The sequence below is a fragment of the Struthio camelus genome, chromosome 26 (assembly GCF_040807025.1).
Source record: "Struthio camelus isolate bStrCam1 chromosome 26, bStrCam1.hap1, whole genome shotgun sequence".
Taxonomy (NCBI): domain Eukaryota; kingdom Metazoa; phylum Chordata; class Aves; order Struthioniformes; family Struthionidae; genus Struthio; species Struthio camelus.
The window spans coordinates 7,292,418-7,320,343 of NC_090967.1; the positions used below are offsets into that span (position 1 = coordinate 7,292,418).

Here is a 27,926-nt window from a genome sequence, read left to right on the forward strand (position 1 = left end):
CTGAAACAGGAAAAGCCAAATGCGCGCTGAGGGCGCGAGGCAGGGAGGAAGGGGGCCGCGGGGGGCTCCGGCGCCCGGTCCGGGCTCGCAGGAGGCGGCAGGGCCAGCACCCGCGGGGGACGGCGGCTCTGGCAGCTCTTTGCCGTGGGGTTTCCCTGTGTCGCCCCGGAAGGGCTATTCACTCACCCGCGTTCATCCACGCGGCGTTATTTTCAGCTCACACCAGAGCAACCAGAGACACATAGGGAGTAAAATCCCGGTGCGAGAGGGACAGCTGCGGGCCCTGGGGTGCTCCGAGCGGGGCAGGATGGGGATGCGGGCGATGGAGGTCCAGGGATGCCTCTGCCACGACATGGCGGCTCCCGCCTGATCCTGCCCCTGGCCTGGGGCCGCCGCGGCTGGTCCCTGGGCTGGCTCCCAGCCCCTTCCTGCAGCCTGGGCTCCCCCAGCCCCGCTGCCGGCACCTGGCGGGGCGGCTCGAGGGCTGGACCCTGGCTCTTCCCCAGGGAAGACTCCCTTTGGCAGAGCTCAGCCAGGGCTGCTGGGGCTGGGGTGCTGCTGTGGGGGATGCCCAGTGCCAGACCTGGACTGATGCTGTCTCTCCTGTGCCATCTACCGGCCACAGAGCCGGGAAACCGCAGCTGGAAAATCCCGGCCCGCCTGGGGCGAGCAGGGGCTGGGGTTCCCCAGGCCGCAGCAGGCGCCAGCTCCCTGCCTGCTGCAGCGTCAGCCCCTTCCCCACCGCCGTGCCTGCCGTGCAGCGTGGCTGGGGCCTGGTGGCTGCCGGCCGCGCCGTGCTGCAGCTGCTGGAGCCTGGCGTCGGGCTCCGAGCGGGCAGTGATGGGCTGGGATCACGGAGCAGGCCGGGGATCTGGGCGCGCGTTAGCCACGGTGGTGAGGAGCAGCAGTGGGGCGAGCGCAGCTGTGCCAGTATATGCATGTGTGCACACGTGTGTGTATAAGTGCCTGTATGTAAGTGTACACATGCATGCCTATATGTACACTGCGTGCACACATGTATGTGTACATGCGGGTGTGTACGCGTGTGCCTGTACAGGAGCGTATGTGCAGGCACACGTGTGTGCAGCTCTCCACCTGCGTGTGAGTGCACGTCCCTACGCAAGTGTGTGCACAGCCGCCGGTCCGCATGGGCGCGCGTGTGGGCGTGCACGCGGGGGTGCGCGCAGCGCTGCAGGTGTGGCCGGCTGTGCACACCTGGGCGTGCAGGTGTGCGCGCGCGTGGGTGTGCCCGCGTGTGCGCGCGCGTGCCCACGGCCGAGGGGTTCCTGCTGTGCGGGGCCGACCCCCCCCCCCCCCCCACCCCGGGGCCGACCCCCCCCCCCACCCCGGGCCCCGTGTCCTGGTCCTGGGGCGCAACCCCCCCCCCCCCCCCCCCCGCCGCGATCCGGCCGCTCCTGCCCTTATTTGGGCATTTTGGCCTCGCCCAATCAGCGCGCGGGGGCGTGGCCAGCCCCGCCCAGCCCCACCCCTCCCGGTGCCGCCCCGGCCCCGCTCCGGTGCCGCCGCTCCGCTCCGCGCCGCGCCGCTCCCCTGCCCGCCGCGCCATGAGCAGCTCCCAGTTCAACAAGGGCCCTTCCTACGGCCTCTCCGCCGAGGTCAAGAACCGGGTGAGCCGCCGGGGCACCGGGGCATCACGGGGTCGCGGTGCCTCCGGGGACTCTGGAGGGTCCCGGAGCGCCCGGGGGCCCTGGAGAGCTGGGGGGGTCCCGGTGCGCCCGTGAGCCCGGAGCGACTGGGGTTCCCAGTGCATCCGGGGGCCCTGGAGAGCTGGGGGGGTCTCGGTGTGCCTCTGAGCCCGGAGCGACTGGGAGGTCCCGGAGCGTCCGGGGGTGCCCGGCGGGGCCTGCGGGGTCCCGGCGCAGTGGCTTCAGTGGGCCGGGGGCGCAGGGGGTCCCGGGCAGCGTTTCCCGGCTCTGCCCCCCGGCTCTGCGGGGTCCCGGTGTGGCGGGTGCCCCCCGCACCACTGCGCGCTGCCTCCCCGCTGCTTCAGCTGGATTCAGCAAGACGCCAGCCAGTCTGACTGGCCCTACTGGAGGTGACGTCGCCAACTGGGAACCAGTTAAACCAGCGCCACCTTCCCAGGCCACTGGAGAGGGGGCTGTGGTGGGATCCGCGCTGGTGCCAGACAGCCCCCTCGGCCCCCTCCTGCCCCTGCTGCAAAGCCCCCGCGCTTGCGGCGGGCTGGAAGGAGGAATTCACCCAGGCACAGAACCCGCTCGTCGGCCAGCGGGATGCTGCCGCTGGCCCGCGTGATGCTGCGGCGCGGGGGCTGCGCGGGGGCGCGCGGCCGGAACGACGGACGGTTCGTGTGTCCCACCCAGCGGCTCCCTGCGTCCCCGGGGTGCCAGGACGGGTGGACGGGCCGTCTGTCGCTCCCAGGGCAGCCCCGGACCCTCCCGGGGGCTCCTCTTGCCCCTCTGCCTCTTGCGAAAGCTTTGCACCGCCGCCTTCCCGTGCTGCTGCTGGGTCGGGATGCCGGCAGCGGCGCTGGCTCTGCTGCGGCTTTTCAGCGCTCCCTCCCCGTGCGCGGGGGAGAGGCAGCGGTGGGGCACCCGTCGGGCCCCGCAGGCAGCTCCCTGCTCGGCCCCTTGGGACGGGCGATCCCCAGGGCTACCGGAGAGGGAAACTGAGGCTCGGGCAGAGATTGCCGCCAGGGCAGCAGTCGGAGCTGGCTCAGGGGTCACTGCAGTTCCCGTCTATGCTTGGATGGACGGACAAGGGTGACAGGCCCGGCGTCACCCGCGGGTGGAGAGCCAAGCGTCCCCTGCCACGCAGGGCACAGCCGTCCCTGGGTGCTGGTTCGGCACGGCAGGTCCGTGCCGGGGGGGAGGGCTGGGAGTGGGGGTTCAGGCTCTGCCTCGGAGCCTTTTTCCCACCCTGAACAGGGATGGGCTTTGCACCCCGCGTCTCCCGCCGGGCCGGCGGGGTCCGTTTCCCTTTCCTGGCAGCTGGTCTCCATTTGGGAGGAGGCGCTCGCATTCCTGGCATAGCCGCGGTGACCGAGGAATCTGCCGGGCGGCGTGTTCGGGCCCCGCGGGAGGGAGCGGCGTCGGCATTGCCGCGCGGCGAGGGAGCCGCGGGTCCCTGGCGGCACCCGGCCGGCTCCGTGGCCTGCTGCCGGCCCCCGCGCTCAGCTCCCGCTCCCCGGCAGCTCCTGCAGGCTCGGGGCCGGCGGTGGTGTCCCTGGGGCTGCCGAGGGCACGGCGAAGGATTTCTCCCTCCCCCGACCTGCCGACGGGGGCAGGTTTAACCTCCCGGCCGGAGGAAGCGCAGGGGCTGAGCTCCGTCCCGCCTGGGGCGCGGGATGGTTCGTAGCTGAGCGAGGAGCAGTTCTTGGCCTGTCGTCAGGGGTCAGCTCCTGAACGAGGAGCCCTTTCCTGCCCCGTGTCCGTAGCTGCTCACGGCTGCTAGAGGCGCTCCGGCCCTCCCAGTGGCAGGCGAGCGTCCCCTCCGGCCTGGCGCTCGGGGCTGATTTCCCCATGCAGACAGGGAGAAAGCTGGGGCCTCGCGGAGGGAGCCTGCTTCCTCCCTCGGCCCACGCAGGCGGTTCCTCCTCTTCCTCTTTGAAAGTTTCAGAAGTTTCTGGGCTGCCGTGCGGCGGGCGCTGAGCTCTGCAGCTCGCGCCGGGTGCGGCCCGTGCCGGGGTTGGGCGCAGCATCGCGCCCGGCCCCGCCGGGCTGCTCCCGCTCCCCGCAGCGCCCGTGAAGACAGGCCTAAAGCAGCTGAAAGACGGCGATTGGGGATGCTGGGGTGAGGGGGATGTTTCCCCTGGTGAGGGGGTCACACCGCATCTTTAAACCCGGCTGCGCCGGTGGTCCCCGGCGCCCGGGCTCTGCCTGCCCCTCCGTGGGGCCGCTGCTTCGTTCCTTCCTTCCTTCCTCCTCTCGCAGGCTGCTCTCGCTGCTGCTGAATCTGGGCTTCCTCTGCGCCAGGAAGCTGTAGCTGATCAAACGTCCCTTTGGCCGCCCGGACGGCCTCCCGCGTGCCGCAGGGATGCGGGACGCGCCGGCTCCTGCGGAGCCGGGGGACGCGGTGGTGGGGCCGGCCCGGCCGCGGCTGCTGCGCCCGGGCCTCTCCGCGGCCCTGCCGTGGGTGGGAGCTGCCCCCTCGCGCCGGCGGCCACGGCGGGGAGGCGCCTGACCTGCCCCCTCGCCCTTCCCTCCCAGCTCGCCCAGAAGTACGACCCGCAGAAGGAGGCCGAGCTGAGGACATGGATCGAGAGCGTCACCGGGCAGCAGATCGGGCCCGACTTCCAGAAGGGGCTGAAGGACGGCGTGATCCTCTGCGAGTGAGTGGTGCTCACGGGGCGATGCCGAGCCCAGCGTGGCATGGCGGGGGCCGGGCCCCTCGGACCCCAGCCGCTGCCGGGCAGGCTGGGTGCGGCCGAGCCCTCGCCAGCGGGCGCTGCCGCCTGCCGGGAGCCGCGGGGTTTCCGTGCAGGATGTGCTTGCTGGGCAGTCGCTCCCGAAGCGCCTGCGCCCCGCGTGGAGCTGCGGGTCCTGGAGCGTCGCAGCCGGACCGAGGGACGAGTCCCTCTCCCGGGCCCTCGCTGGCAGTTCCCCCCGGCACGCAGGAGCCGCCCGGGGAAGAGGGCTCCGATCCCGGCACGCCGCAGCCCGCAGATCCGCCTGCGGAGCCGCTCCCGGGCTGCCCAGCCTCCTCCCGGCCTGGGCATCGCTCCTCAGCTAGCTGGCAGCGGTGACCCTGGGGAAAATCGGCTCCTCCACTTGGCGCCAGCTGTTTGCAGTTGGCTCTTGACTCGGCTCCTGGGCGAGCGGGGAGCCGAGCAGCCTGGAGCCAGGCGCTTCCCGCGGCTCCGCTTGCGGAGGGGGCCCTGAGCGCGGCGGCCGCAGCAGGCCCTGCTGCCGGCGGGGTGGGCGCCGTGGGAGATGCCCAGCGCTGCCGTCCAGGGGCTGCTCCCAGCCGGGGCCGGGCGGTGGAAATCGCCCTCCTTCACTCGCAAAGGGAGCCTGGGCTGCTCCCCGGGGTCAGACCTGCCGGTGGTGCCGGGTGCTGCTGAGAGGTGGGAGCAGGCCGTGCTGCAGGGCCTCTTGCGCGATGCTCCTTTGGAGCAGCTTGGAAATCTGCTAGAAGAAAGCCTGAAGCGAGCGGGGTGCTGGCCGAGACCCCAGGGGTCCTTTGGGGGTGGCTGCGTGGGAGCTGCCTGGCTCGCACTGCTCCCGGCCTCGCGGGCAGTCGGTGCGAGCCCGGCTGGGGCTGCCCTTGCCCCACTGCAGCCCCTGCTCACTGCTCTCCCCCTCCAGGCTCATGAACAAGCTGCAGCCCAACTCGGTGAGGAAGATCAACCGCTCGGCTCAGAACTGGCACCAGGTAGGTGCGGGCAGCGCCTCGGGCTGGAGCCGGCTGCCGCGGAGCTGTCCCCTCCGCTGCCGCCTCACCCCTCTCTCCCCTCCCCGCCGCCAGCTCGAGAACCTCTCCAACTTCATCAAGGCCATGGCCAGCTACGGCATGAACCCGGTTGACCTCTTCGAAGCCAACGACCTCTTTGAGAGCGGCAACATGACGCAGGTGCAGGTGTCGCTGCTGGCGCTGGCGGGCATGGTGAGTGCCTGGGCACAGGCCGTGTGGCTGCACGACGTGCCGTAAGCGGCTGCTTCAGCCGAGGTGCAGCCACCTCAGGACGGCTGGAGGGCCCGGGGTCGCGTCCTGCCGCTGGTCCTGCTGCTCGCTCTGTGTTGGTGTGGGGGTGGCGTATGCGAGGCCCCTTGGTGCTGCCGTCCGGGGTGACGCTCAGCGGTGTGAGAGCCCTGTCCTTCCTCACCGCCCTCTCCGGCAGGCCAAGACCAAGGGGATCCAGAGTGGCGTGGACATCGGCGTCAAGTACTCAGAGAAGCAGCAGAGGAACTTCGACGAGGCCAAGATGAAGGCTGGGCAGTGCGTGATCGGGCTGCAGGTGGGCTCCCCGCCCGTGCCACTGGGGCTGGGGGTATCGAGGCTCAGGCCGAGGGAGCGCCCCGTTTTATCACACCCCCAGCATCCATGCTGGTGGCTCTGCACATGGCTGGGGGAGCCACAGGCTTGAGACGCCCTGAATGTCCTTGGGAACGGGAATGGTCCTTGGCTCTGTGTCCAAACCCCAGCACTCAAAATCCAAGAGCCCTGGAAAACTGGGCCTGGGAGGGGAAGAACGGGGAAGGAGGAGCTGGTGCTGGGCCGTGGGGTGAGCTGGCCTCGGCAGGGGGAGCTCGGTTCCCACTGGAACCCTTTGTTCCAGATGGGCACTAACAAATGTGCCAGCCAGTCCGGCATGACGGCCTACGGCACCAGGAGGCACCTCTATGATCCCAAGAACCAGATCCTGCCTCCCATGGACCACTCCACCATCAGCCTCCAGATGGGCACCAACAAGTGTGCCAGCCAGGTGAGCCTGGGTGTCCAGGGTGCCAGGGGTCTGGGGCCAGCCTGTGGCAGGAGTGGGGGGACACGTCTGAGCCTTGCTCCATCCTTTTCCTCCAGGTGGGCATGACAGCTCCTGGCACCAGGAGACACATCTACGATGCCAAGATGGGCCTCGAGAAGTGTGACAACTCCTCCATGTCCCTGCAGATGGGCTCCAACCAGGGGGCCAACCAGAGTGGCCAGGTCTTTGGCTTGGGCCGCCAGATTTATGACCCCAAGTACTGCCCACAGGGCAACCAGAGCGATGTGGCCAACGCCACCTGTGACCAGAGCATGGACCCGCCGGGGTACCACTACTACCATGAGGAGGAGAGCTACTGAGCGGGATGCCGTTGTCCCTAGCCCCATCTCATGTACAGACCCCACTGCCAGCAACATTCCAGTATCTTTCCTTTCATCCTTCCCTCTTTTTATAACTCTTTTTTTAATGAATCTATTTTTCTGAGTGAAGAAACGGAGACCCTGCTTCTAGAGAAGAGTGGCCATTTCTTACAGCCCTTGGGAATCGTGACTCTCCCGTGTCCAGCCTGGGAGCTTGCAGCTGGAAGGAGGCAGATGCTCAAGTACTGTGGAGTGGACGGTGTCTTTTCTTACGCAGTCAAGATAATGTGTTTCAATGCAGCGTCCAGCAAACAGCCCCTGCAGCTCTTCTGGCGTGACAGCGCTTGGATGCCCTTGGCAAGTGGCAGCTGCCCATGCGCCCTCGGGTAAAGTAAAAAGTGCTGCTGCTGCCATGTGTGTGGGTAGGGTTTGCCCAAGGCTGTGCTCTTGGGGACGTTCCTGCGCGGGACAAGGGGGCACGTTGGCCAGGTGCGTCCAGGGGAGCACGGCCGGGAGACGGCAGAGGCAGCCGTTGAGCTCTGCCACATCAGCTCTGCTGTGCTTCAGCATCTCTTCCTGCTCCTGGGAGCTTGTCGCAGGGACCAGGCATGATTTTCCTGTGTGTGCGTGTGTGTTTGTGTGTGGTTTCTTTAATGCCAACAGTGAAGCTCTTAGCAGGCTGCTCTCATGTAATTCTCTAGAAGGACAGCAAAGCTGGAAATGTGTTTTTTTTTTTTTTTTTTTTTGAGAATTGTTAGGGACCAAGTTTCTAACGCTTCAGTCTCTACTGAAAACTGTCCCGGAGTGCATGCCTCCATCCGCCTCCGCTGTCTGTGGTTTTGGGTCTGCAGAGTCGCCTCCGCAGTGGCGGGGGGTGGCTGGGAATCTGCACATGGACAATTACGTACCGTGGCTCTGCTGACCAGCAGTAACTCGTTAAGCTGCGGTAATTTGATCACCTGGCAGACTCGTCCGTGGCCTCATGCTGCGGAGTCCGATGGTTGCAGCCCGCAGCTGCGGGGCAGCGCACGAGCTTCCTCGGTGGCGCGTGGGGCTGGGGGACACTGGGTGTGTTTGCACAGCCTCTTGCTGTGGCAGTAGGTTTCTTAAAATCATGTATTTTTAATACAGATGCTCTTATATTGAAAGCTTTGTTGTTGTTGTTTAAATTAACTTAAACAGGAAACGTTTTCTAAAGTACACTCTTTGCGCTGGGCCAGTGTTTCGGGCCCAGGCTCTGAATGCCTTGAAGAGGGGGCTCGTCGAACCGGGGGGCTGCGGGTGCGAGACCCCAGCAACGCTGGGCTGGGAGACCAGAGGCTTCCTCCCCCGCGGGGCCGAGCTGCTGCCTGTCCCTGCCAGGCGCGGGAAGCTGCCGCCCTCTAAGTGGGAGCTGGGAACTTTCTTTTGACTAAAATGTGAAGCCGTGTAATATTTTTTAATGTAGGCAATAAAAAGCTTCCAGAAAGGACGAGCTGCGCTGGGACCTCTGTAACGACTGGCTCTAGAGCAGAGGCTTGGTGCCGCGCTGTAAGCGCGGGGCGGCCGGGGGCCAGTGCTGGGAGCCGGGGAGGCGATGCCGTGCGGCCTCGCCCTTGGTGCGGCCGTTCCCAAGCCTCGGCGTTGCGCACCGAGTCCTGCTTTCCTGAAACCTGTGTGGTGCAAAGCCGCGTTGGTGCCTGCCCTGTCCTGCCCTGTCTCCTGTTGCTAGTTCCAGCCCAGCCCATGCTGGGCTGAGCTCTACCAGGACTCCCCACCCCTTCTTCTATGGGAATCGGCCTTGGGGTGGTTCGTTGCCCGTGCGGGGAACCCCAAATACCATATCAGAGCTGTGGCCCTTGGTCCCACTGCCCTGGCTGCTCCAGCTTCAGCTGCGTGCTCCCTTTCTGGGGAGGAAGGGCAGCTGTGCCCCACCTTTCGAGGTGAAATGCTGGGTTTTGGGGAGCTGAGTTCCTCCATGGCATGTGGCCAAGGCCTGAGTGGGTCCGCTGGTATTGCTGATGGAAACGCTGGCTCCGCTGCCATCCTTTCTCTCAAGCCACAGCCTTTTAGCCTGTCATTATTGGTTTAAAAAAAAAAAGCTCAACTTTGCTTTATTATTTTTTCCTTAATAGCTTGCTACATTGGCTTCCTACTGCATTATTAAGCTGAAGTGATTCATCAGGCTCCAAGTACGGTCCTGGCCCAGCTCTGCTTGCCGGTAGCAGCATGACTCAGATATTCTCTGCATTTTGTAACCTCCCCGGAGCCCTCGCCGGCTCCTCCAAGGGAAAGGTGTGCTTCCCTAATTGGGTATAATTGGAGACCATAAAAATGTGTAATACATCATGTAATAGATCATACATAATAATAAGGGAATGTGGCCGTCATCAGGCTGGGAACAACAGGTTGCAGCATAACCTGGGAGGGGATGCCTTTACCCCAGAACGTCTCTGTACGGCTGCGTGATGTGAGGTGAAGCCCAAAGTGGTGGCACAGGGTCAGGGGGCCTGGACTTGGCACTAGGCCGCAGGGAGCGAGCCGAGGCCCCGGCACCCGATGCCCCGCTTCCCGACGGGTCCCGGCTGCCGCTCTTGGCAGGGCTGTGCCAACAGGCCGGGGCTGCCCGGAGCGCAGGAAGCCCCAGCTGGGGCAGAGGGCAGCCGGCACGGCGAGAAGCGGGGCCTCGCTCCTGCTCCCGGCGAGGCTGTGGCGGCAGGCAAGCACCGAGCCTGGCGCGGGCACCCCGTGTGGCCTGAGGGCAGCCAGCCCTCCGCCCCCTGTGGGGCCCGGAGTGGGGTGAGGGCCGGGGGAGCCCTTCCCCCCCAGGAGGGGGCACAGCCCTGCCACCTCCACGGCCACCTGGCTGGCTCCCCAGGGTGCCAGGCCCTGCACCCACTGAGGGGGTACCTTGGCTGGGACAGCGGGAGCCCCCAGAGCAAGGGGAGGCCCCGGCCCCGGCCCCGGCCCCGGCCCCGGCCCCGGCCCCGGCCCCGGCCCCGGCCCCGGCCCCGGCCCCGGCCCCGGCCCCGGCCCCGGCCCCGGCCCCGGCCCCGGCCCCGGCCCCCCCGCTGCCCCGAGCCGCGCGGGCCCCTTTAAGAGCCGCTTCCTATGACGTCACGCCGGTGGCTACTTTGTAGCCAGAGCCCAGCGGAGGGGGCGTGGTCCAGGCGGAGGGGGCGTGGCCCCTGCGGGGGCGCGGCCCGGGCGGGGGGCGTGGCCTTCGCGGCGAGCCCCGGCGGAGCTGGCGGCAGAGCCCGCGGCGAGGTCCTCTTAAAGGGGCCGCGCGGTGATGGAGTGAGCAGGTAAATGAGGGGGAACCTGCGGGGGGGGAGGCGCCCGGGGGGGGTCCCCAGCTGGAGGGTGTTCAGATAAAGGGTCCCCAGCTCTGGGGGGCTTCAGCTGGGAGGAGCCCTCGGAAGGGGTCCCATCCGGACGGGGACCCCAGCTGCAAGAGGGTCTCGGGGCCGCTGCCCGGCTGCTCCGCGCTGCCGGGGACGGGGCAGCCAGCGCGCTGCCCTCGCCGGGCTGCAGCATCCCGGGGCTGGGCGGGCCTGGGGGGGCCCCGGGGCCGGTGTCCCCCTGGGTAGCCGCCCGGTGGCTCGGGGCACCCCTGAGCAGGAGGTGGGCAGGGGCCCCTCCAGGCCTCCCCCGGGGCGCTGGCAGAGCTGGGGCTTGCACCGAGCGTGGGGAGGACTCGAGTGGGGGCTGTTTTCTATGCAGACGGGGTGGGGGAGGGGACCGTCACCCACCTCGGGGTCCTGAGTCACCCCGCCCGGCCGGGGTGCCGGGCAGCCCAGCCCGGTGGGAGCGGAGGGGCAGGATTCGCCCTCGTGTGCGCAGCTTTGCGAGGGGACCGAGAGGAGCGAGGGCAGCTCTGCCGGCAGAGCCGTGCCTGCCGCCATCCCCGCCTGCCGCTCACTGTCTGCGTAAATCCCGGCTTGCGGTAACCCTTTCAGCCGCGGAAGGACACGCGTGCGCGGGGCGATGCCCAGCCCGGGGGTGCCAGCTCTGTGGGTGCTGCTCTGTGCCCGGGTCTCGGGGGGGCAATGCCGCGCTGCAGCCCCCTGCCCGCTGCGCCCTGCTGCGGCCCGCGCAGAGCTCCGGGCCAGCACTCGCCCTGTCGCCGTGGCCAGGCTGAGCGGGTAATAAAGGCGCGCTGCTCTCCGCGACCCGAGTCTGCAACTTCCTGGCTGCCAAGTGACTGTTTAGCTGAAAAGTCGCGGTGCCTTTTGCAACTGCGCGTGCTTCCCATCATGCCAGGGTCGGGGTGGTGGGCGCTGGGGGGCCCGGGGGACGAGGGCCACCGTGCTCCCTACTTGCAGCTGGGGATGGAGAGGCAGCACCCAGGCAGATGCAGGAGTCCCTGTGCTCATTAATTACGTATTTGAATTTCCAGCCCTTGCGGCTATAGAGGAAGGCCAGGTCAGAAAACAGAAACGCCCTGGAAAGCAGCCAGCCTGAGTTACTGACAGGCATGACATACCTGATCTCTAGCTCTGGGGTCTCCAGCACAGCTCCGATACTGGAGGGGGAGATCTGGGCTTTCCCCCAGCCCTCCCACGGCCAGCTGGCAGCCCGGGGCTGCCGCCGCTGCCCGTCATGCCTCGGTTTCTCCCCGGCACTCAGCTCAGCTCCACGGGGCACACCCTCGTCCCCTGCTTGCTGAGTGCGTTTTGCTCCCTGAGGCCAGGAGACACGCTGGCGGTGGTCAGTGACATGGCGAATTTGCCTTCTGTAGCGTGTATGAAGGGGTCCTTAGCACAGTTTCTCCCTTGGAAGGCTACTTGGCTTTTGTCTTTAGCAATAATAAGTGTTTGTCTGTTTTCCCTTCTACAAAAAGAATGGGAAAGGACCCACTGCTTTCCCCAGCCTGAGTGATGCAGAACTGGCCTGAGGGTCCTTCCTGGCCATAGGAGACCCTGCGGCATCCTGCACCCAGTCAGGGCTGGGCGCTGCCTGCTTCCCCGAGCAGGCACCCGGCTGCCTCCTCCACCAGTCACCCGTGTCCCGGCAGCTGCTTCCCGGGCTGAGCCTCCCCGCGGACGGTGCCCAGGCGGCTCTCGCCGCTCTCCCTCCCTGCGGCAGGGTGCCGGGGGGATGGCAAAGCCCCCTTCAACCCCCCGGGGAGAAATCCTCCCGCACAGCCCCACTTTAGTGCCACCGAGGTCAGACCCTGCAGGCTGATTAGCAGGATTTCCTCGCGAGGATCCTAATCCCGCCTGGCTCTGGTACCTGCTTATCCGCTCCCAGGCCCGGGGTGGTGGATTAGTGCCGGGAGCCGGGGCCGCGGGGTCCTGCCCCGCCGCTCGGCTCCAGCCGGCGCCGGGCCTCGCGGGGCAGAGCCCGGCTGCGCAGCGCGCAGCCGCTCGCCTGCCCAGCAGCCAGCTGGGGCGGCCGGGGCGCAGGGCTGGACGTGGCTGCAGCGTTTCCTGCTCCTGGAGGGGAGCGAGAGAAAGGTGAGTTTGGGCACTGAGGAGGGGTGTGCTTGGTCTGTTTTTTCACCGAAAAGACCCAGTCCTGAGCCCTGGGGCTGGGAGAGGCCGGTCCTGCAGCACCTCGCAACGGCATGCTGGGGTCCGGCGGCACCCTGGGCACCATCTCCTTCCCACCTCTGCTTCCAGCCTCCCCGTCAGTAGGATCTGCCAGCCGCTGAAAAAGTAATGCGAGAAAGCAGTTGTGTTAGTGTCGCTTCCCAGACCCAGAGGATCCCATCGCTTTGCAAAGGAGGAATAGTGTCTGCCCCCATCCCTCAGATGGGGAAACTGAGGCACAGGCAGGTTTCTCCCCTCCCTCCTGGGCTGCCCAGCTCTCCCGGAGCCGTGGCTGGTCCCCAGGGATCATGTCCCGCTCCTTCAGCCAGGGATGGATTTGCTCGGGGGACGCAGGTGGCTGCTGCGTGACTGGTGTAATTCGTGAATCTGGTTCATTGTTCCCAAAGCAACGCTGACCTGAAAGGGATTTTATAGAGCCTGTGCCCTATTTTGCTGCTTTTGGTTTACAAAAGGATAAAAGTTGAAGGTTTTGGTGTGGAAAGGAGCTTTGTGGGCAGGAATGTGGTGCCGGCTCCTACCTGCCGGTGCTGCAGGGCCCAGGGGGGCTCAGCCGGGCGCTCGTGCCCTTTCCCGAGTGCCTGCTAAGCCCCGAGTTAGGGGTGACCGAAAGCCAAGCGCGTCGCAGGCAGCCCGACGGCGGATCAGCATGGCTCGGCCTCGGGACAGGGCGGCTGGGCTCTGCGGGGCGAGGGCTCGCGCTGACCCTGCCCTCTCTTCCCGCAGCCGGAGCGGAGCGGGGCAGCACGGTGCAAGCGCCGGCCCGCGCCCCCGCCATGGCCGTGGGCACCCAGCTGGGGCTGCTGCTCTGGAAGAACTTCACCTACCGGCGGAGGCAGAGGGTGAGGCGGGCGCCTGCGCCGGGGGGGCTCCTAAAGAGCCGCCAGGTCCCCTGCGCCACGGGCCAGGCAGGGCCCTGGGTGCTGATGGAGATGGGGACTCTTCTGTCCCCTCTGCCCCGACCACGGGTCTCCCCCTCTAGATCCAGCTGGCCATTGAGCTCCTGTGGCCCCTCTTCCTCTTCTTCATCTTGATCTCCGTGCGACAGTCCCACCCACCGTTCAAGCAGCATGAGTGTGAGTGCCCTGCGCCAGCCCAAGCCCCCTCGGACCCACCGGTGCCGGGCTGCAAGGGCTCCCCGTGCCCTGGGTGCTGCCCCTCGCGCTGGAGCCCTGCAGGACCTGGCACAGCCCTGGGTGGCACAGGGGGTGACAAGCGTGATGAGGTGGACGCAGGCTGGGGCGCCCTGGGCTGTCCCTGCTCAGGGGTGCGTGGGACCCTGGGGACCCCGGGAGCTCCCTCCCGCCCCTCTGGGACCTGTGCCCCCATCTGTCTGCAGGCCACTTCCCCAACAAGGCGCTGCCGTCGGCCGGGACGCTGCCCTGGATCCAGGGCATCATCTGCAACCTGAACAACCCCTGCTTCCGCTACCCGACGGCGGGAGAGGCCCCCGGCGTGGTGGGGAACTTCGACGGGGCCATGTGAGTGGTGGGCGCCAGGGAGCCCGCGGGGGCCGGCGGGGAGCACGTCTCACCGCCGCCTCTGCCCGCAGCCTCTCCCGCCTGCTGGAGGACGCGCGGCGGGTGCTGCTCCGTGCCCGGGGGGAGCAGCTCCCGCGCAGCCTGGCCCAGCTCCTGCGCGCCCTGCGCCGGCTCCGGGGCAGCGCGGCTCTGCGGAGGGGTGAGCACCGGGGCCGGGCGGGTGGGTGCCTGGCGGGGAGCGCGGCCCCTCCGCGCTGACCCCGCGCTCCCGTCCCGCCAGCCCTGCCCGTGAGGGGCTACCTGCGGGAGGAGGAGAGCTTCTCCCGGTTCCTCCGCACCAACGCGTCCCTGCCGCCGGCGCTGGCGGACCAGCTGCTGGGGGCTGAGCTCAGCCCACGCATCGTGAGTAGGGGGCACGTGCCCGGCCGGCTGGCGGGTGACGGTGGCTCCGGGGCTCCCCTGCCTCACCGCCCTCTCCCCCGGCCCCCAGCTCTCCCTTGTGGGCGCCCGCGTCCCGCTGAAGGCCGTGGTCTGCAACGCCTCGACGCTGGCGGGCTTCCTGGTGGCGGGCGACGGCGCGGCCGCGGAGCGCCTGCAGCGGGGGCTCTGCGCCCTGCCCGGCCCCACGCTCCGCGCCGTGGCGCGCGCCTTCCTCTCCCAGGTGGATTTCCCCCGGCTCTTTGCGGTGAGTCCCCTGGGGCGCGGGGGACGTGGAGCCGCAGCCGCCCTGGGAAGCCCCAGCTCGGAGACCCGCCGGGGCCCCGCGGGGGAGCTTGACCCCCCATCCCGCGTCCCTGGCAGGAGCGGCTGAGCGCGGAGGCGGACGATGTCGCTGACGCCCTGGGAGCCCTGGCCACCATCCTGCGGGGCGCTGAGACCCTGCTGCAGGAGGTAGCTGCCCCGTTCCCCCTGCCCGTGCTGCCATGGGGGTGCTCCTGCCCCCGGGTGCCCCCGGCAGTGCCCTGCTGCCCGGCGCGTCCTGGGTGTCCCTGGCCCTGCGGCGGGGCTCCCGCAGCCCCGCTCTGCTCCCTGGCCTGCTCTCCCCAGGTCTCCTCCACGACCAGCTTCGCGGAGCTGCAGCAGGAGCTCAGGGCACTGGCTGCCCCCAACGGCAGCACCTCCCTCCCGGGTGCCTTCAGGGCCCTGTCCCGCATCGCCTGCGGGCACCCCGAGGGCGGCGGGCTCCGCATCCCCTCCCTCAACTGGTATGAGGACAACGACGTCAAAGCCTTCCTGGACCGCAACAGCTCCGAGCAGAGAGCTGCGGCCCCCAGCGATGGCACCAGTGAGCAGAGACACCGCGCTGGGCAGGGCAGGGGCGTGCCGGGCTGCCCCGGTGGGGAGGCAGCAGGGGCAGCACCTGAGGGCTTGTTTCTGCCCCCGTGCCAGGTCCCTTCTGCAAAGAGCTCACCCAGAGCCTGGAGTCCCATCCCCTTTCGCAGATCTTCTGGCGGAGCATCAAGCCCCTCTTCGTGGGAAAGATCCTGTACACGCCGCCAGGCCCCGGCACCGACAGCGTCATGGCCGAGGTGAGCGGGCGCCGCCAGGGTGGGCGGCGTGGGGAGCGCCGGGACGATGGGGTGCCCCCAGGCCTGCCTCACCCACCACCCCGTCCAGGTGAACCGGACCTTCCAGGAGCTGGCCGTGCTGCGGGACGTGGCGGGCGCATGGTGGGAGCTGGCACCCCAGATCCATGCCTTCCTCAACAGCAGCCTGGAGATGCAGCTCCTCCAGGTGTGTAGCACCCATGGAGCCGGCCCCAGCCCCAGCCTCGGCCCTGGCTGGGCACCTCTTCCCATCACAGACAGGGTGACGGGTGTCCCAGGTGGGCTGTGCAGGGCGTGCAGCTCGGGGCTGGCCGGGGATGGACGGGTGCTGTGGGAAGAGATGCATTGACCCTCTTTCCCCCCCGTTTTTTTGCAGGAGCTACTGCAGGTCCCGGGCACAGCACAGCTCCTGGACGGGCTCCTCAACGGCACGTCCTGGAACCTGTCGGCCCTGGCCGGGTTCCTGGCTGGGCCGGCCGCGGGCCCCGGGCTCACCTGGCACCAGGTGTACACCCAAGCGGACCAGGTCCTGGGCATGCTGGCGCAGTTCGTGGAGGTGCGTGTCCCCCCGGCCCCCGCACCGGCCGGCTCCCCGAGCGCCCGCTCAGCCTGCTCAGACCCTCCTGCCCACAGTGCATCTGCCTGGACAAGATCGAGGCGGTGGCCACCGAGGGGCAGCTGGTGGCCAGGGCCTTGGAGCTGCTGGAGCAGCGGCAGTTCTGGGCCGCCGTGGTCTTCGAGCCGCCCACGAACACCACGGCACAGGCGCTGCCCCCCCACGTCCGCTACAAGATCCGCATGGACATCGACGACGTCACGAAGACCAACAAGATCAAGGATAGGTCGGGGGAAGCTCATCCCCGTATCCCGTGCCCAGGGCGGGGGGTGTCCCCCACCTGCCAGCGCTCTGGTCTGCCCCCAGGTTTTGGGACCCTGGCCCAGCAGCTGACCCCTTCAGTGACCTGCGTTACGTGTGGGGCGGCTTCGTCTACGTGCAGGACCTGGTGGAGCAGGCGGTGGTGCGGGTGCAGACCGGGGGTGCCTCGCGCACCGGGGTGTACATCCAGCAAATGCCCTACCCCTGCTACGTGGACGACGTGTGAGTGGGCAGCGTGGGGTCCCCACCCTGGGTGTCCCCTGCTGGGCGGTGTTGGGCCAGGGGCAGTAAGGGCCGCCACTGTCTCCCACAGGTTCCTGCGGGTCCTGAACCGCTCACTGCCCCTCTTCATGACACTGGCCTGGATCTACTCTGTGGCCATGATCATCAAGGGGGTGGTGCACGAGAAGGAGGCACGTCTCAAGGAGACCATGAAGACCATGGGGCTGAGCAGCGGGATCCTCTGGCTCAGCTGGTTCCTCAGCAGCTTCCTCCCCTTCCTCATCAGCTCAGCCTTTCTCGTCCTCATCCTCAAGGCAGGTTGCAGAGCCAAGCATGGGAGACAGAGCCTGGGTGACGTGGGGAGCGCAGGGGCCTGGCAGCCTGCGCGGGGGGGCTCTGTGGGCTCCAACCCCCCTCCTTTCGCAGCTGGGGAACATCCTACCCTACAGCAATCCTGCTGTGATCTTCCTCTTCCTTGGCACCTTCTCGGTGGCCACCATCTGCCAGTGCTTCCTCATCAGCACCTTCTTCCCACGCGCCAACCTGGCCTCAGCTTGCGGCGGCATCATCTACTTCTCCTTCTACCTGCCCTACGTGCTGTGCGTGGCGTGGCGTGACCACATCACCTTCCCGCTCCGTGTCCTCGTGGTGAGCAGCCTCGGCTGCCCTATGGGTGCCCCTGGGGCACCCTGTGCGTGCTGGGTGCAAGATTCGGGCCGCGGGGTCCCCCTCCTACCCCAGGCTCTGATCTTTCCACCCACGCCGCCGTGCTTGCTGCCACCAGAGCCTTCTGTCACCGGTGGCCTTCGGCTTCGGCTGCGAGTACTTCTCGCTCTACGAGGAGCAGGGGGTGGGCATCCAGTGGCACAACCTGGGCACCAGCCCTGTACCCGGCGACCCCTACAACTTCGCCACGGCCATGGCTCTGCTGCTGCTGGACGCCGGCCTCTACGGCCTGGGCACCTGGTACATCGAGGGCGTCTTCCCAGGTGAGCGCAGCCCCCGCAGCCCCCCACCGCCCCCGGCTCGGCCCAGTGCTCGGCCCAGCGCTCCCTGTCCGTGCTGCAGGTCAGTACGGGATCCCCAAACCCTGGAATTTCCCCTTCCTGAGGAGCTACTGGTGCGGCGAGGTGTCCTCGGCCGGGCACCCCCCGTACCCCACCAGCCCCCTGGCTGCACCCCAAGGTGAGCTCCTGCCTCGTGCCCACCCCGGAGCCTGGTGGCCGGAGCAGCAGAGCCGGGCTTGGGCGCTTCTGCAGGGACGCTGGGGCTTGCCCCGCTTCGAGGGGACCGGCCCCATGACCATGACCCTCCGGTGGCTTCCAGTGCTGGTGGAGGAGCCGCCAGCCCAGCTCCAGCCGGGAGTCTCCATCCGCAACTTGGTGAAGATTTACCACAACAGCAGCCGAGTGGCCGTCAATGGGCTGAGCCTGGACTTCTACGAGGGGCAGATCACCTCCTTCCTGGGCCACAACGGGGCTGGCAAGACCACCACCATGTGAGGCTGCAGGCTGGGGGTGCTGGCGCGGAGCGGCTGCGTGGCCGCGTAGGGGGACCACTGTGTGCCCTGGGACCGGGCTGTGCTCCTGGGGATGGGACCTGAGCCCAGCTCTCCCCAGCTTTGACGTGTTCCCGTCCCCCTGCCCTGACCCCACGAGGATAAGCTCCAGGCACCCCATATAGGACAGGGGACACCGGCCACCACGAATGAGTCCTGCTTCCCCTGCGCTCCCCTTCTCCCACGGTCCCACCTGCAGGTCCATCCTCACCGGCCTCCTGCCCCCCACCTCCGGCACTGCCTACATCCTGGGCTGGGACATCCGCTCTGACATCGACAGCATCCGGAAAACCATGGGCATGTGCCCCCAGCACAACGTGCTCTTCGACATGTAGGCAGGGGCCGGGGCGGGCCAGGGTGGGGACCGGGCCCCGGTGTCCGGGCGGGCGGCGGGGGGTGCCCCGCCAGCGCCGGCCGCTCAGGGCTGCCCGCCGCAGCCTGACGGTGGAGGAGCACGTCTGGTTCTACGGGCGGCTCAAGGGGCTGTCGGAGGAGCAGGTGAAGGCGGAGATGGACCAGCTGATCCGGGACACGGGGCTGCCCCACAAGCGCCGGGAGCAGACCAAGAAGCTCTCGGGTGCGTGCGGGGGGCAGGACGGGGACCCCGGGGCCGAGCAGCGGCCCCTACGGCCCCGGCCGCCCCCGATGCCCTCCCTCTGGCCCCGCAGGCGGGATGCAGCGGAAGCTCTCCGTGGCCATCGCCTTCGTGGGCGGCTCCAAGGTGGTCATCCTGGACGAGCCCACGGCCGGCGTGGACCCCTACTCCCGCCGCAGCATCTGGGAGCTGCTGCTCAAGTACCGCAAAGGTCAAGGCTGTGGGGACGGGGCAGGGGACCCCTCTTCCCCCTCTGTGCGCGTGAGCCCCAGCCCCGGGGAGGGGTCTGGGTGCTGGGTGACGTGGCGCTCTGCCCCCAGGCCGCACCATCATCCTGTCCACCCACTACATGGACGAGGCGGACCTGCTGGGCGACCGCATCGCCATCATCTCGCAGGGCCGGCTCTGCTGCTGCGGGTCCCCCCTCTTCCTCAAGGCCAGGCTGGGCACTGGCTACTACCTCACCCTGGTGAAGCGGGAGCGGGTCGGGCCGGGTGGCAGCACTGGCAGCATCCTCAGCCCCACCAAAAAGGTGGGTCCCTGGGTGTCAAGCGCCAGCTGAGAGGTGGCCGGTCCCTCCGGGTATCCAGCTGTGCTGCAGCATCCCACGCTCCGGCTGCCCTCTCCCGCAGGACGACAACGACTCGGAGCGCAGCAGCGACACGGGCCTGGGCAGCGAGCGGGACAGCGAGGCCAGTGCGGTGGGTGAGGACCCTGTCCCTGCCTTGCGCCCTCATCCCGGTGCGACCCTCCCGGTGCTCCCCGGCTGGGCCCCGCTGCAGGCTTGAGGCCGCGCTCCCCGGAGCAGCTCCTTCCTCCTCTGCCCCCTGCAAAGTCCCCCGGGACCCCCAGGCCCAGGTGCAGGGCACAGTGCTGGCTCCTGTGCCGGACACTGGCGCTGGCCCCAGGTTCCCAGCCCTCCCTGTCCCCCCAGATGTGCCCCAGCTGTCAGCTCTGATCCAGAAGCTGGTCCCGGGCTCCCGGCTGGTGGAAGACATTGGGCAAGAGCTGCTCTTCGTCCTGCCCTACAGCGGCGCTGAGGATGGGGCGTTCGGGGACCTCTTCCGGGAGCTGGACGCTCACCTGGGGGAGCTGGGCATCTCCAGCTACGGCATCTCCGACACCACCCTGGAAGAGGTATCTGGGGATGGTGGCTGGGGCTGGAGGAGCTGGCGGCCGGGGCTTTGCTCCCGTGGGGTCCCCGGCCACCGAACATCTGGCGGGCACTCGTGGCTGGGTTTAACGCCCCATCTCTCTCAGATCTTTCTGAAGGTGGCCGAGGACACGGGGGTGGACGTTGATGTGGCAGGTGAAATGTGTTGCCCCGGACTGAGCTTCAGGACACTGGGGTGCAGGACAGGGGCCAGGGGGATGCTTGGTGGCGCAGGGGGATGCAGCACCGGTACAGCCCCTGCCCTCCCCAGCACTGGGGTCCCTGCCAGGAGCAGCCTCGGGTGCAGGTATGTGTCGCAGGCTGTGGCCTCGGTCCCACCCTGCCGCTCTGCCCCCTGTTTCGCCAGGCATCAGGAGAGCCTCACGGTCGGGGAGAGAAGCCATCCCCAGCGAGGACAGGGACGCAGAAGCGGCCAATGGGGAGCCGGGTAAGAGGGACCCCCGGGGCTGCAGGGCCAGGTGGGGGCTGAGCTCCCCGACCGGCCCAGCCCTGGCCACTGGTCCCCCCGTCGCCCGTGCCGGAGCTGGGCATGACGTCAGACCTGTCCTGTGGTCCAGGAAACTCTGGCAGCTTTGCGGCTGCTGCCAACCTCGGGGCATCTCCCGGGGCCTTGGGAAGGGAGGGGAGCAGGGCTGGTGGTGGGTCTGGGGGGGGTCAGGGGTGTGAGGGCCCCAACTCTTGGGGCTGGAGAGAGCTGGCAGGGGGAACCTGGGGAGGGGTCTGCAATAGTCTGCAGAGTCTGCTCTGCCCTGGGAGCCCGCCTCTGCTAACCGCTGCTGCACGGGTGCGTCGGGTGCAGCTGTAACATTTCTTTCCTCTCTCCTTTACTCTGAGTCCGAGGAGCCAGGAGAGGTAGGACCCGGGGTGGGCTGGGGGTGTCCCCAATGGGGACGCGGGGACATCGCCATGAGCAAACTGCCCGCGGCTGTCCCGCTGCCTGCAAGCAGCCCGCATGAGCCCCCTGCCCTCGCTGCCCGGCTCGGCCCCGGGCTGGCGCTGGCGGCCGGGACGAGGACCCGTCTCTGCCCTCGCAGCGGAGGAGCCCCAGGAGACCGACCTGCTGCGCGGCGCGGCCGGCCGGGGGTCCCGCTGGGTGACGGGCTGGGCGCTCACCCGCCAGCAGCTCCGCGCCCTCTTCATCAAGCGGCTGCTCCATGCCCGGCGCAGCACCCGGGGCTTCTTCGCGCAGGTACCGTGGAGGGGCCGCGGCCGGGGGCACCCCGGCATGGGGCAGGGGGAGCAGAGCAGGCCCTGACCCCCACCTCCTCCTGCCCCCGCAGATCGTCCTGCCGGCCGTCTTCGTCTGCGTCGCACTGCTCTTCAGCCTCATCGTGCCGCCCTTCGGGAAGTACCCGCCGCTGCGCCTGGAGCCCTGGATGTACGGCCACCAGTTCACCTTCTTCAGGTGCGTCCCCCCCGGAGCGCCGCCCCGGCCCCCGCTGCCGCCGTCTCACTGCCCTGCTCTGTCCTTCCAGCGACGATGCCCCGGGGGACCTGGACACGGCTCGGCTCCTGGGCGCTCTCCTGGCCGAGCCGGGCTTCGGCACCAAGTGCATGAAGGACGCCGGGGAGGAGTGAGTGACGGGGCGGCGCGGGGGGCTCGGACCTCGGCCTCGACCCGCAGGAGCGGCCGCGGCCTTCCCGGACGGACCCGCTCTGCCACCCTGCGCCCCGGCCCTTGGCCCTGGGGCGGAGAGGGGGAGCGTTTTCCCTGGGGTGGGAAGGGACTGGGGCCGCTTCCCGCCCTATCCCCACGGTGCCGCCCGTGCGATGCTACGGCACCTCCGCGGCGGGATGGCAGGAGGGGGCACGTCCCGATGCCTCTGGCTCGTGCCAGGCTCCTCACGGAGGTCTTTCTCCCCATGTGCCTGGGGACCAGGACGGAGCCATGCCCGCCAGCCTCCCACCCCGGCGGCTTTTCCGTCCCCCCGGCGTCCCCGGCCCTGGTGGCAGCGCTGCAGCGCGGGAACTGGACGCCAGCCGAGCCGTCGCCTTCCTGCCAGTGCAGCGCGCCGGGGGCTCACAGGATGCTGCCTGACTGCCCGGACGCGGCCGGGGGGCTCCCGCCACCCCAGGTAACCCTGCCGCCCCCGTGCAGAGGGCAGGCTTAGGCATGGGTGCAGGCGACAGTCCCGGGGCACCCAGGGGCTGCACGTCCATCCGGGCCATCTGTCTGTCCCCCCGCCAGGTGCAAAGGGGCACGGGCGACGTCCTCCAGAACCTGACGGGCAGGAACATCTCCGACTACCTGGTGAAAACCTACCCCCAGATCATCCGCGAGGGGTGAGTGCGGGGCCTGGCGTTCCTGGCGCCCCGTCCCACGGCCGCGGGGGCGCAGCGTGGGGCCCTCCCGGGGTGGACAGCCGGGAGATGGGGCCAGGCTCCAGCATGGACGCCCACCACGGCGGGAGCAGGGAGGGATGCTGGGGACCAAACCCAGCCGGGGCTGCCCTGCCCACGGGATGTCCCAGCCGGCAGCGCTGCAGGAATCACAGGAGGAGGGACAATCTGTCCGGCTCGTGCCAGGCAGCCCCGTGTTGGCGTAACCAGTCTCCTCACTGGTATTTCTTCCCCCACCCTGTCTCTTTCAGGCTGAAAAGCAAGAAGTGGGTGAATGAGCAGAGGTGAGTCTGGGGAGAGCTCGAGGTCTTGTTCCTCGCAGACTGGGCAGGCGGGGAGGCAGGACACCCGAGTCCCCTGTGGGGTCGGGCCGTGGGCGCGTGGTCAGACGGAGCCTGGGGAGTCTCCAGGCAGAGGCATTGTCTGGGCAACCTTGGCTCTTCAGTGTGTGCCCTCATCGTGGCGTCTGGGCGGGAGGGTGCCCAAGGCAGGGTGGGCAGGACGTGGAGGGCTGGGTTTGAGCAGGGGGTGCCAGCGGGGCACAGTGGCATGGCTGCAAATGTCCAGCTCTCCTCTGCACACCCAGGTACGGTGGCTTTTCACTGGGCACCCGCAGCTCCCAGGTCCTGCCGTCGGCGGAGGAGGTGGACAGGGCGGTCCTGGAGCTCCGGGCACTATTCAACGTCACCACAGTACGGCTGGGGATCTGTGCCCTGCCACGGGTCTGTGCCGGGCGGGCTCTTGGGGCGAGCCCGCTCCTCACCCTCTTGCGTCTGCCCCCAGGGGAGCCCCGCAGACCGGCTGCTGGGCAACCTGAGCCGCTTCATCGAGGGCTTGAACACTCGCAAGAACATCAAGGTGAGCCCTGGCCCCGGGGCCAAGCGTTCTGGCAGGAGCCAGGCACCGCGCGTGGGTCCAGGTGGGCCCCAGAGCGAGGAGGCAGTGAGCACCCGGACGCCTGGGTCCCCCTTCTGTGGTTGCTACAGCCAGGACAGGATGGAGCCTGGCTTGAGACAGAGTTGAGTTTAACAGCTTGGAGGGGAGCTGTGAGCCAGGACGGCTGGACGCCGTTCCCGGCCCCGGTGGGGAGCAGGGTGCTGCAGGGCAGGGCGGAGGAGCGGGCTGCAGCTGGGTCCCCCTGCCCGAGCGCCGGGGGCTGAGCCCAGCTCAGGGTGTTGCAGGAATTCCCTTGGGCCGCAGGTCTGGTTCAACAACAAGGGCTGGCACGCCATGGTGTCCTTCCTCAACGTGGCCAGCAACGGGCTGCTGCGGGCCAGGCTGCCGGCAGGGGCCGACCCGGCACGCTACGGCATCACGGCCACCAACCACCCCCTCAACCTCACCAAGGAGCAGCTCTCGGAGGCCGCCCTGTGAGTGCTGGGGGCCCAGGGGGTCCTGAGGGACCTGCTGCCAGCTGACTCTCTGCCTTCCATGGCAGGATGGCCACCTCGGTGGATGTGCTGGTCTCCATCTGCGTGATCTTCGCCATGTCCTTTGTCCCAGCCAGCTTCGTGCTCTTCCTCATTGAGGAGCGGGTCAGCAAGGCCAAGCACCTGCAGTTCGTCAGCGGCATGAAGCCTGTCACCTACTGGCTGGGCAACTTCGCCTGGGACATGGTGGGAGATGGGGCCGGGGCTGTGCCAAGGCAGGCGGGCGGCTCCCGGCAGCCAGACCCTGTTTGTGATCCCCCCTTGCCGCTGCTTTGTGCCCACAGTGCAACTACCTGGTGCCTGCACTGCTGGTCATCCTCATCTTCCTCTGCTTCCAGCAGAAGTCCTACGTGTCCTCGGCCAACCTGCCCTCCCTGGTCCTGCTGCTGCTGCTCTATGGGTGAAGGGCTGGTGGAGCCCAGCGTCGGGGCTGAACCCTGGGAAGGGCTGGGGGGATGCGGGCGGCTGGGGGGTCTGGGTGGGAGCAGCGCTCGGGTCCGGGGACTCTGTGCAGCCGATTCCTGGGTGGCCCTGCCATGTCCCCAGATATGGAGCGTGTTTTGGTCAGCCCCGTTTTCCTCTGTCCCTCCAGCTGGTCCATCACCCCCTTGATGTACCCGGCCTCCTTCCTCTTCAGCATCCCCAGCACTGCCTACGTCGCCCTGACCTGCATCAACCTCTTCATCGGCATCAACGGCAGCGTGGCCACCTTCGTGCTGGAGCTCTTCGTGGACCAGGTGAGCGCCGGGCTGCCCCAGAGCCCGTCCCAGCACCGATGCCGGCTCTCCCCCAACCCCACCTTTGTCTGCTGTCCTGGCAGAAACTCAGCGACATCAACCGCATCCTGAAGAAAGTTTTCCTCATCTTCCCCCACTTCTGCCTGGGCCGAGGCCTCATCGACATGGTGAAGAACCAGGCGATGGCTGATGCCTTTGAGAGGTTCGGTGAGTCCCAGGGGAGGCCGGAGGCTGCTGGTCCCAGGGCGCTCCCCATTGTGTCCCCCTGCTCCTAGAGCCCCTTTTCCCTCCTCTTCGCCGCTCGCAGGAGACAAGCGGTTCGTGTCCCCCCTGTGCTGGGATCTGGCAGGGAAGAACATGTTCGCCATGGCTGTTCAGGGCGTCATCTTCTTCCTCTTCACCCTCCTGGTGCAATACCGCTTCTTCCTGCGGCTCAGGTGAGGGGGGGCTGCGCGGGGCCGGCCGCTGGCCCCTGGCCCCGACACACCGGCCTCCCTGGAAAGCTGCCTGCCGCTGTCGCCCGCAGGCCGCGGGGTCTCCGGCTGCCCTCGCTGGGCGAGGAGGACGAGGACGTGGCCCGGGAGCGCGCCAAGGTGGGCAGCGCGCCGCGCGCCACCGACGTCCTGGTGCTCCAGGACTTGACCAAGGTGAGCGGCGCAGGGCTGGACCTTCCCCGTCCGTCGCCGCGGGGCTGCGGCTGGGGCGGCTCTTCCTGCGGGAAACGTTTCGGAAAGGGGAAGGAAGAAACACCTCCTGCTGCAAGGCTTTTTCTTCCCCTTTTCTCTCCTTCCGCTGCGATTCGAGCCGTGGGAATCCTCGGTCCGCCCGCGCCGCCCCAGCCGCAGCGGCATGGCCCGGCGCAGCCCGCGGGGACGTGCCGGCACGGCGGGCGAGGGGGTCCCCGGAGCGCGGGGGTCGCCCAGCCAGGCGGGTCCGTGCCGCAACGCGCTCTCCCTGCTCCAGGTGTACTGGCGGAGGAAGGTGCCGGCGGTGGACCGGCTCTGCGTGGCCATCCCCCCCGGGGAGGTGAGGGACGGGATGGGGATGTGGGGGGCTCAGGCACCCCTGGGTGCAGGCACGGATGGCTTTTGCCATTACCCCCATCTGTCCCGCGCAGTGCTTCGGGCTGCTGGGGGTGAACGGTGCCGGGAAGACGTCCACCTTCAAGATGCTGACGGGGGACACGGAGGTGACGCTGGGGGAGGCCTGGCTGAAAGGGCACAGGTGAGCGGGCCAGGGGGTCGCGGAGGGGCTCGGCCAGCGCCGCGCCGCTGCGTGCTCGCCCCCGCCACGCTCACCCCTTCCCGCTCTGCAGCGTGCTCACTGACCTGCAGTCCGTGCACCAGAACATGGGCTACTGCCCCCAGTTCGACGCCGTCACGGACCTGCTCACGGGCCGCGAGCACCTGGAGTTTTACAGCCGCCTGCGCGGGGTCCCGGAGGAGGAGACGTCCAGGGTGAGGCGGGCAGCCGGGAGCCCCAGGCACCCTGTGCTCAGCTCCCCAGTGCTCAGCCCCTCACCGCTGCTCTCGCAGGTGGCTCAGTGGGGCATCGCCAAGCTGGGGCTGGGGCCGCACGCAGACCGGCCCGCTGGCAAGTACAGCGGGGGCAACAAGCGCAAACTCTCCACGGCCATCGCTCTCATCGGCTGCCCGCCCGTCGTCTTCCTGGTCAGTGCGGGGCCGGGGGGCCGGCGGCTCCGAGGGGCTCCTGGCCCTGCTCCTGCCCCGGGTCACCCTGCTGCCGTTGCAGGATGAGCCCACGACCGGGATGGACCCGCGCGCCCGGCGGTTCCTCTGGGACTGCATCCTCAGCGTCATCAAGGAGGGCAGGTCCGTGGTGCTCACGTCGCACAGGTGAGCTGGCCCGAGCGCCCGGGTCCCGCAGCCTGGAGGATGCCCCTGCCCGCCCAGCCGCGTGGGGGCCTCACGCCTGCCCTGCCCGCAGCATGGAGGAGTGCGAGGCGCTGTGCACCCGGATGGCCATCATGGTGAACGGCCGGTTTCGCTGCCTGGGGAGCGTCCAGCACCTCAAGAACCGGTAACCCAGGACGGGGACTCGGGCACGGCCCGGCGGCCAGGGGGAGGCAGCCCTGCCAGGGCAGCGGCGGGGCCGGAAAGGCCTCTCCAGCGCTGCCTCCCTCTTCCCACGGCAGGTTTGGGGACGGCTACACGGTGGTGGTGCGGGTGGGCGGCCCCGGGCCGGCGCTGGAGCCGGTGGAGAGCCTGCTGCAGCGCTCCTTCCCCGGCATCGTGCTCAAGGAGCGGCACGGCGGGTTGCTGCAGTACCAGCTGCCCTCCCGCGCCTGCTCCCTGGCCAGCGTCTTCGGCGTCCTGGCGGCCCAGCGCGGCCCGTGCCGCATCCAGGACTACTCCGTGTCCCAGACCACCCTGGACCAGGTGCGCCGGGCGTGGAGCCATGGGCAGGGATGGGGACCGCAGGCACTGCCCCGTCACCGCCGTCACCCTCCCCGTCCCCGCAGGTGTTTGTGCACTTCGCCAGGGAGCAGAGCGACGAGGACCCCAGCAGGGACCCAGCCCCGGGGCAGGACCCGGCCCCGGCACCCGGCCCCGCCACGAGGCTGCCGCCATTCCTGGAGGACGAGAGCTGGCAGGAGAGCGTGGTCTGACGCGCGATGCTGGGGGCCGGTGCTGCCGGCAAGCCCCGGCACCCCAGAGCTGCGCGGGGGGGGCCTGGCCACATCCTGCCCGCTCCCCCGGGCACGGGGCAGCAGCCCCACGGGGAGGTCCGGGTGCCGGTGGGCTCAGCGCGGCCGGGTGCTGGGGCTGGCCCTGGGACCCGTCTGCTTTCTGCTAGAGGAGGAGCTGGTGTAAAATAGTAAGTTAAATAAAGATACACAGCGCTGCTCCGGGATCGGGCTGGTTTTCCTGTGCAGCGCTGCTGGGGCCCGGCGGTCGCTCCGAGGGCTCAGGACGAAGCCGGGTCCCACGTGGGGCCGGTCCTGCTGCGACGCTCCAGCGCCCAGCGGCTGCCGGGCCGGGGCGTTGCAGCGGGGAGGCCGCGGGCCCCAGGCTGGGCTGCAGTGGGGGCAGCGGGGGGGCCCGGTGCCTTGCCCCGCGTCGGGGCGCTGCCGGTGCTGGCGCTGCTCCGGGCCCCGCAGCTCCCCGGGAGCCGCGTGGTCGCCAGGAGCGGCCGAAGGTCAACCAGGATCGTCCTCGCCGCGGGATGCTCCCCGGGCCGGGGCTGGGCAGGCAGCAGGGCCGGGCGGCAGCAGGGGGTCCTGCCCCCCAGGGCCCTTCTCCCACCCTCCGCGCGGGGCTCCTGCCTCTTCCTCTCCGTCTCCCTCCGCGGGTGCCCCCGGCACGGGGCCGGGTTGAGCCCCTCCGTGCCCGTGGCCACGCCAGCCGGCTCCGTCAGGGGGCCAGCCCCGAGCAGGGGGACCCGGGGCACCACTGAGGCTTTGGGGCCCCCGTCTGCTCCCTCGGCCAGCGGCACCCGTCTGCGACGCGCGGGGGACCACGTACCTCCCCCGCGGGGCTGCCAGGGTGGGAGGAGGCAACCCAGGTCCGTCCACACGAAACGGGGCGGCTGCAGCTGCCCTCTCCGGCTGCTCCGGGGCGCCGAGCCCCTGGGGCATCCTGCCGCGTGCTGCGGGGATGCTCTGGCCGGGGCCGCCCGGGGGGGGCTCAGGGGCGCCAGGGCTGAGCCGAG

General features: G+C 69.0%; 2 protein-coding genes and 1 long non-coding RNA gene across 7 annotated transcripts; 2 read left to right on the forward strand and 1 right to left on the reverse strand.

Annotated features, from left to right (window-relative positions):
- Window positions 1-1,455: 1,455 nt before the first annotated feature.
- On the forward strand, window positions 1,456-7,910 carry CNN2 (calponin 2). Its single transcript, XM_068919640.1, has 7 exons — window positions 1,456-1,628; window positions 4,188-4,309; window positions 5,286-5,352; window positions 5,446-5,583; window positions 5,819-5,935; window positions 6,257-6,403; window positions 6,499-7,910. Exons 1-7 carry the CDS (start codon window positions 1,566-1,568, stop codon window positions 6,760-6,762), a joined length of 918 nt encoding a protein of 305 aa, XP_068775741.1. The 5' UTR covers window positions 1,456-1,565; the 3' UTR covers window positions 6,763-7,910.
- Window positions 7,450-11,062, reverse strand: LOC138062306 (uncharacterized). The gene is made up of 2 exons (XR_011136358.1): window positions 10,494-11,062; window positions 7,450-9,046 (listed from the first exon to the last, which is right to left on the reverse strand). It is a non-coding gene; the product is annotated as an uncharacterized lncRNA (long non-coding RNA).
- Window positions 9,917-27,118, forward strand: ABCA7 (ATP binding cassette subfamily A member 7). 5 transcript variants are annotated; one of them, XM_068919636.1, is made up of 52 exons: window positions 9,937-10,046; window positions 12,366-12,517; window positions 13,020-13,135; window positions 13,276-13,369; window positions 13,633-13,774; window positions 13,846-13,973; window positions 14,055-14,176; window positions 14,265-14,459; window positions 14,576-14,665; window positions 14,822-15,059; window positions 15,164-15,303; window positions 15,392-15,508; window positions 15,698-15,877; window positions 15,955-16,163; window positions 16,244-16,420; window positions 16,512-16,734; window positions 16,847-17,068; window positions 17,205-17,409; window positions 17,489-17,605; window positions 17,747-17,918; window positions 18,178-18,309; window positions 18,416-18,555; window positions 18,647-18,784; window positions 18,894-19,105; window positions 19,206-19,278; window positions 19,508-19,710; window positions 19,834-19,882; window positions 20,094-20,174; window positions 20,582-20,599; window positions 20,782-20,936; window positions 21,028-21,152; window positions 21,223-21,321; window positions 21,627-21,822; window positions 21,936-22,030; window positions 22,339-22,371; window positions 22,674-22,779; window positions 22,871-22,945; window positions 23,288-23,457; window positions 23,526-23,703; window positions 23,802-23,917; window positions 24,110-24,254; window positions 24,338-24,461; window positions 24,562-24,691; window positions 24,781-24,901; window positions 25,218-25,280; window positions 25,372-25,478; window positions 25,570-25,711; window positions 25,790-25,924; window positions 26,007-26,110; window positions 26,202-26,294; window positions 26,410-26,653; window positions 26,737-27,118. In XM_068919636.1, the coding sequence occupies exons 3-52, from the start codon at window positions 13,070-13,072 to the stop codon at window positions 26,881-26,883; spliced, it is 6,786 nt and encodes a 2,261-aa protein (XP_068775737.1). In that variant the 5' UTR covers window positions 9,937-10,046; window positions 12,366-12,517; window positions 13,020-13,069; the 3' UTR covers window positions 26,884-27,118. The 5 variants fall into 5 exon arrangements, with proteins under 5 accessions (XP_068775736.1, XP_068775739.1, XP_068775738.1 ...); XM_068919635.1 differs by lacking the exon at window positions 12,366-12,517 and having other exon boundaries at window positions 9,917-10,046; XM_068919638.1 differs by lacking the exons at window positions 12,366-12,517; window positions 25,218-25,280 and having other exon boundaries at window positions 9,917-10,046.
- The last annotated feature ends 808 nt before the right edge of the window (window positions 27,119-27,926 follow it).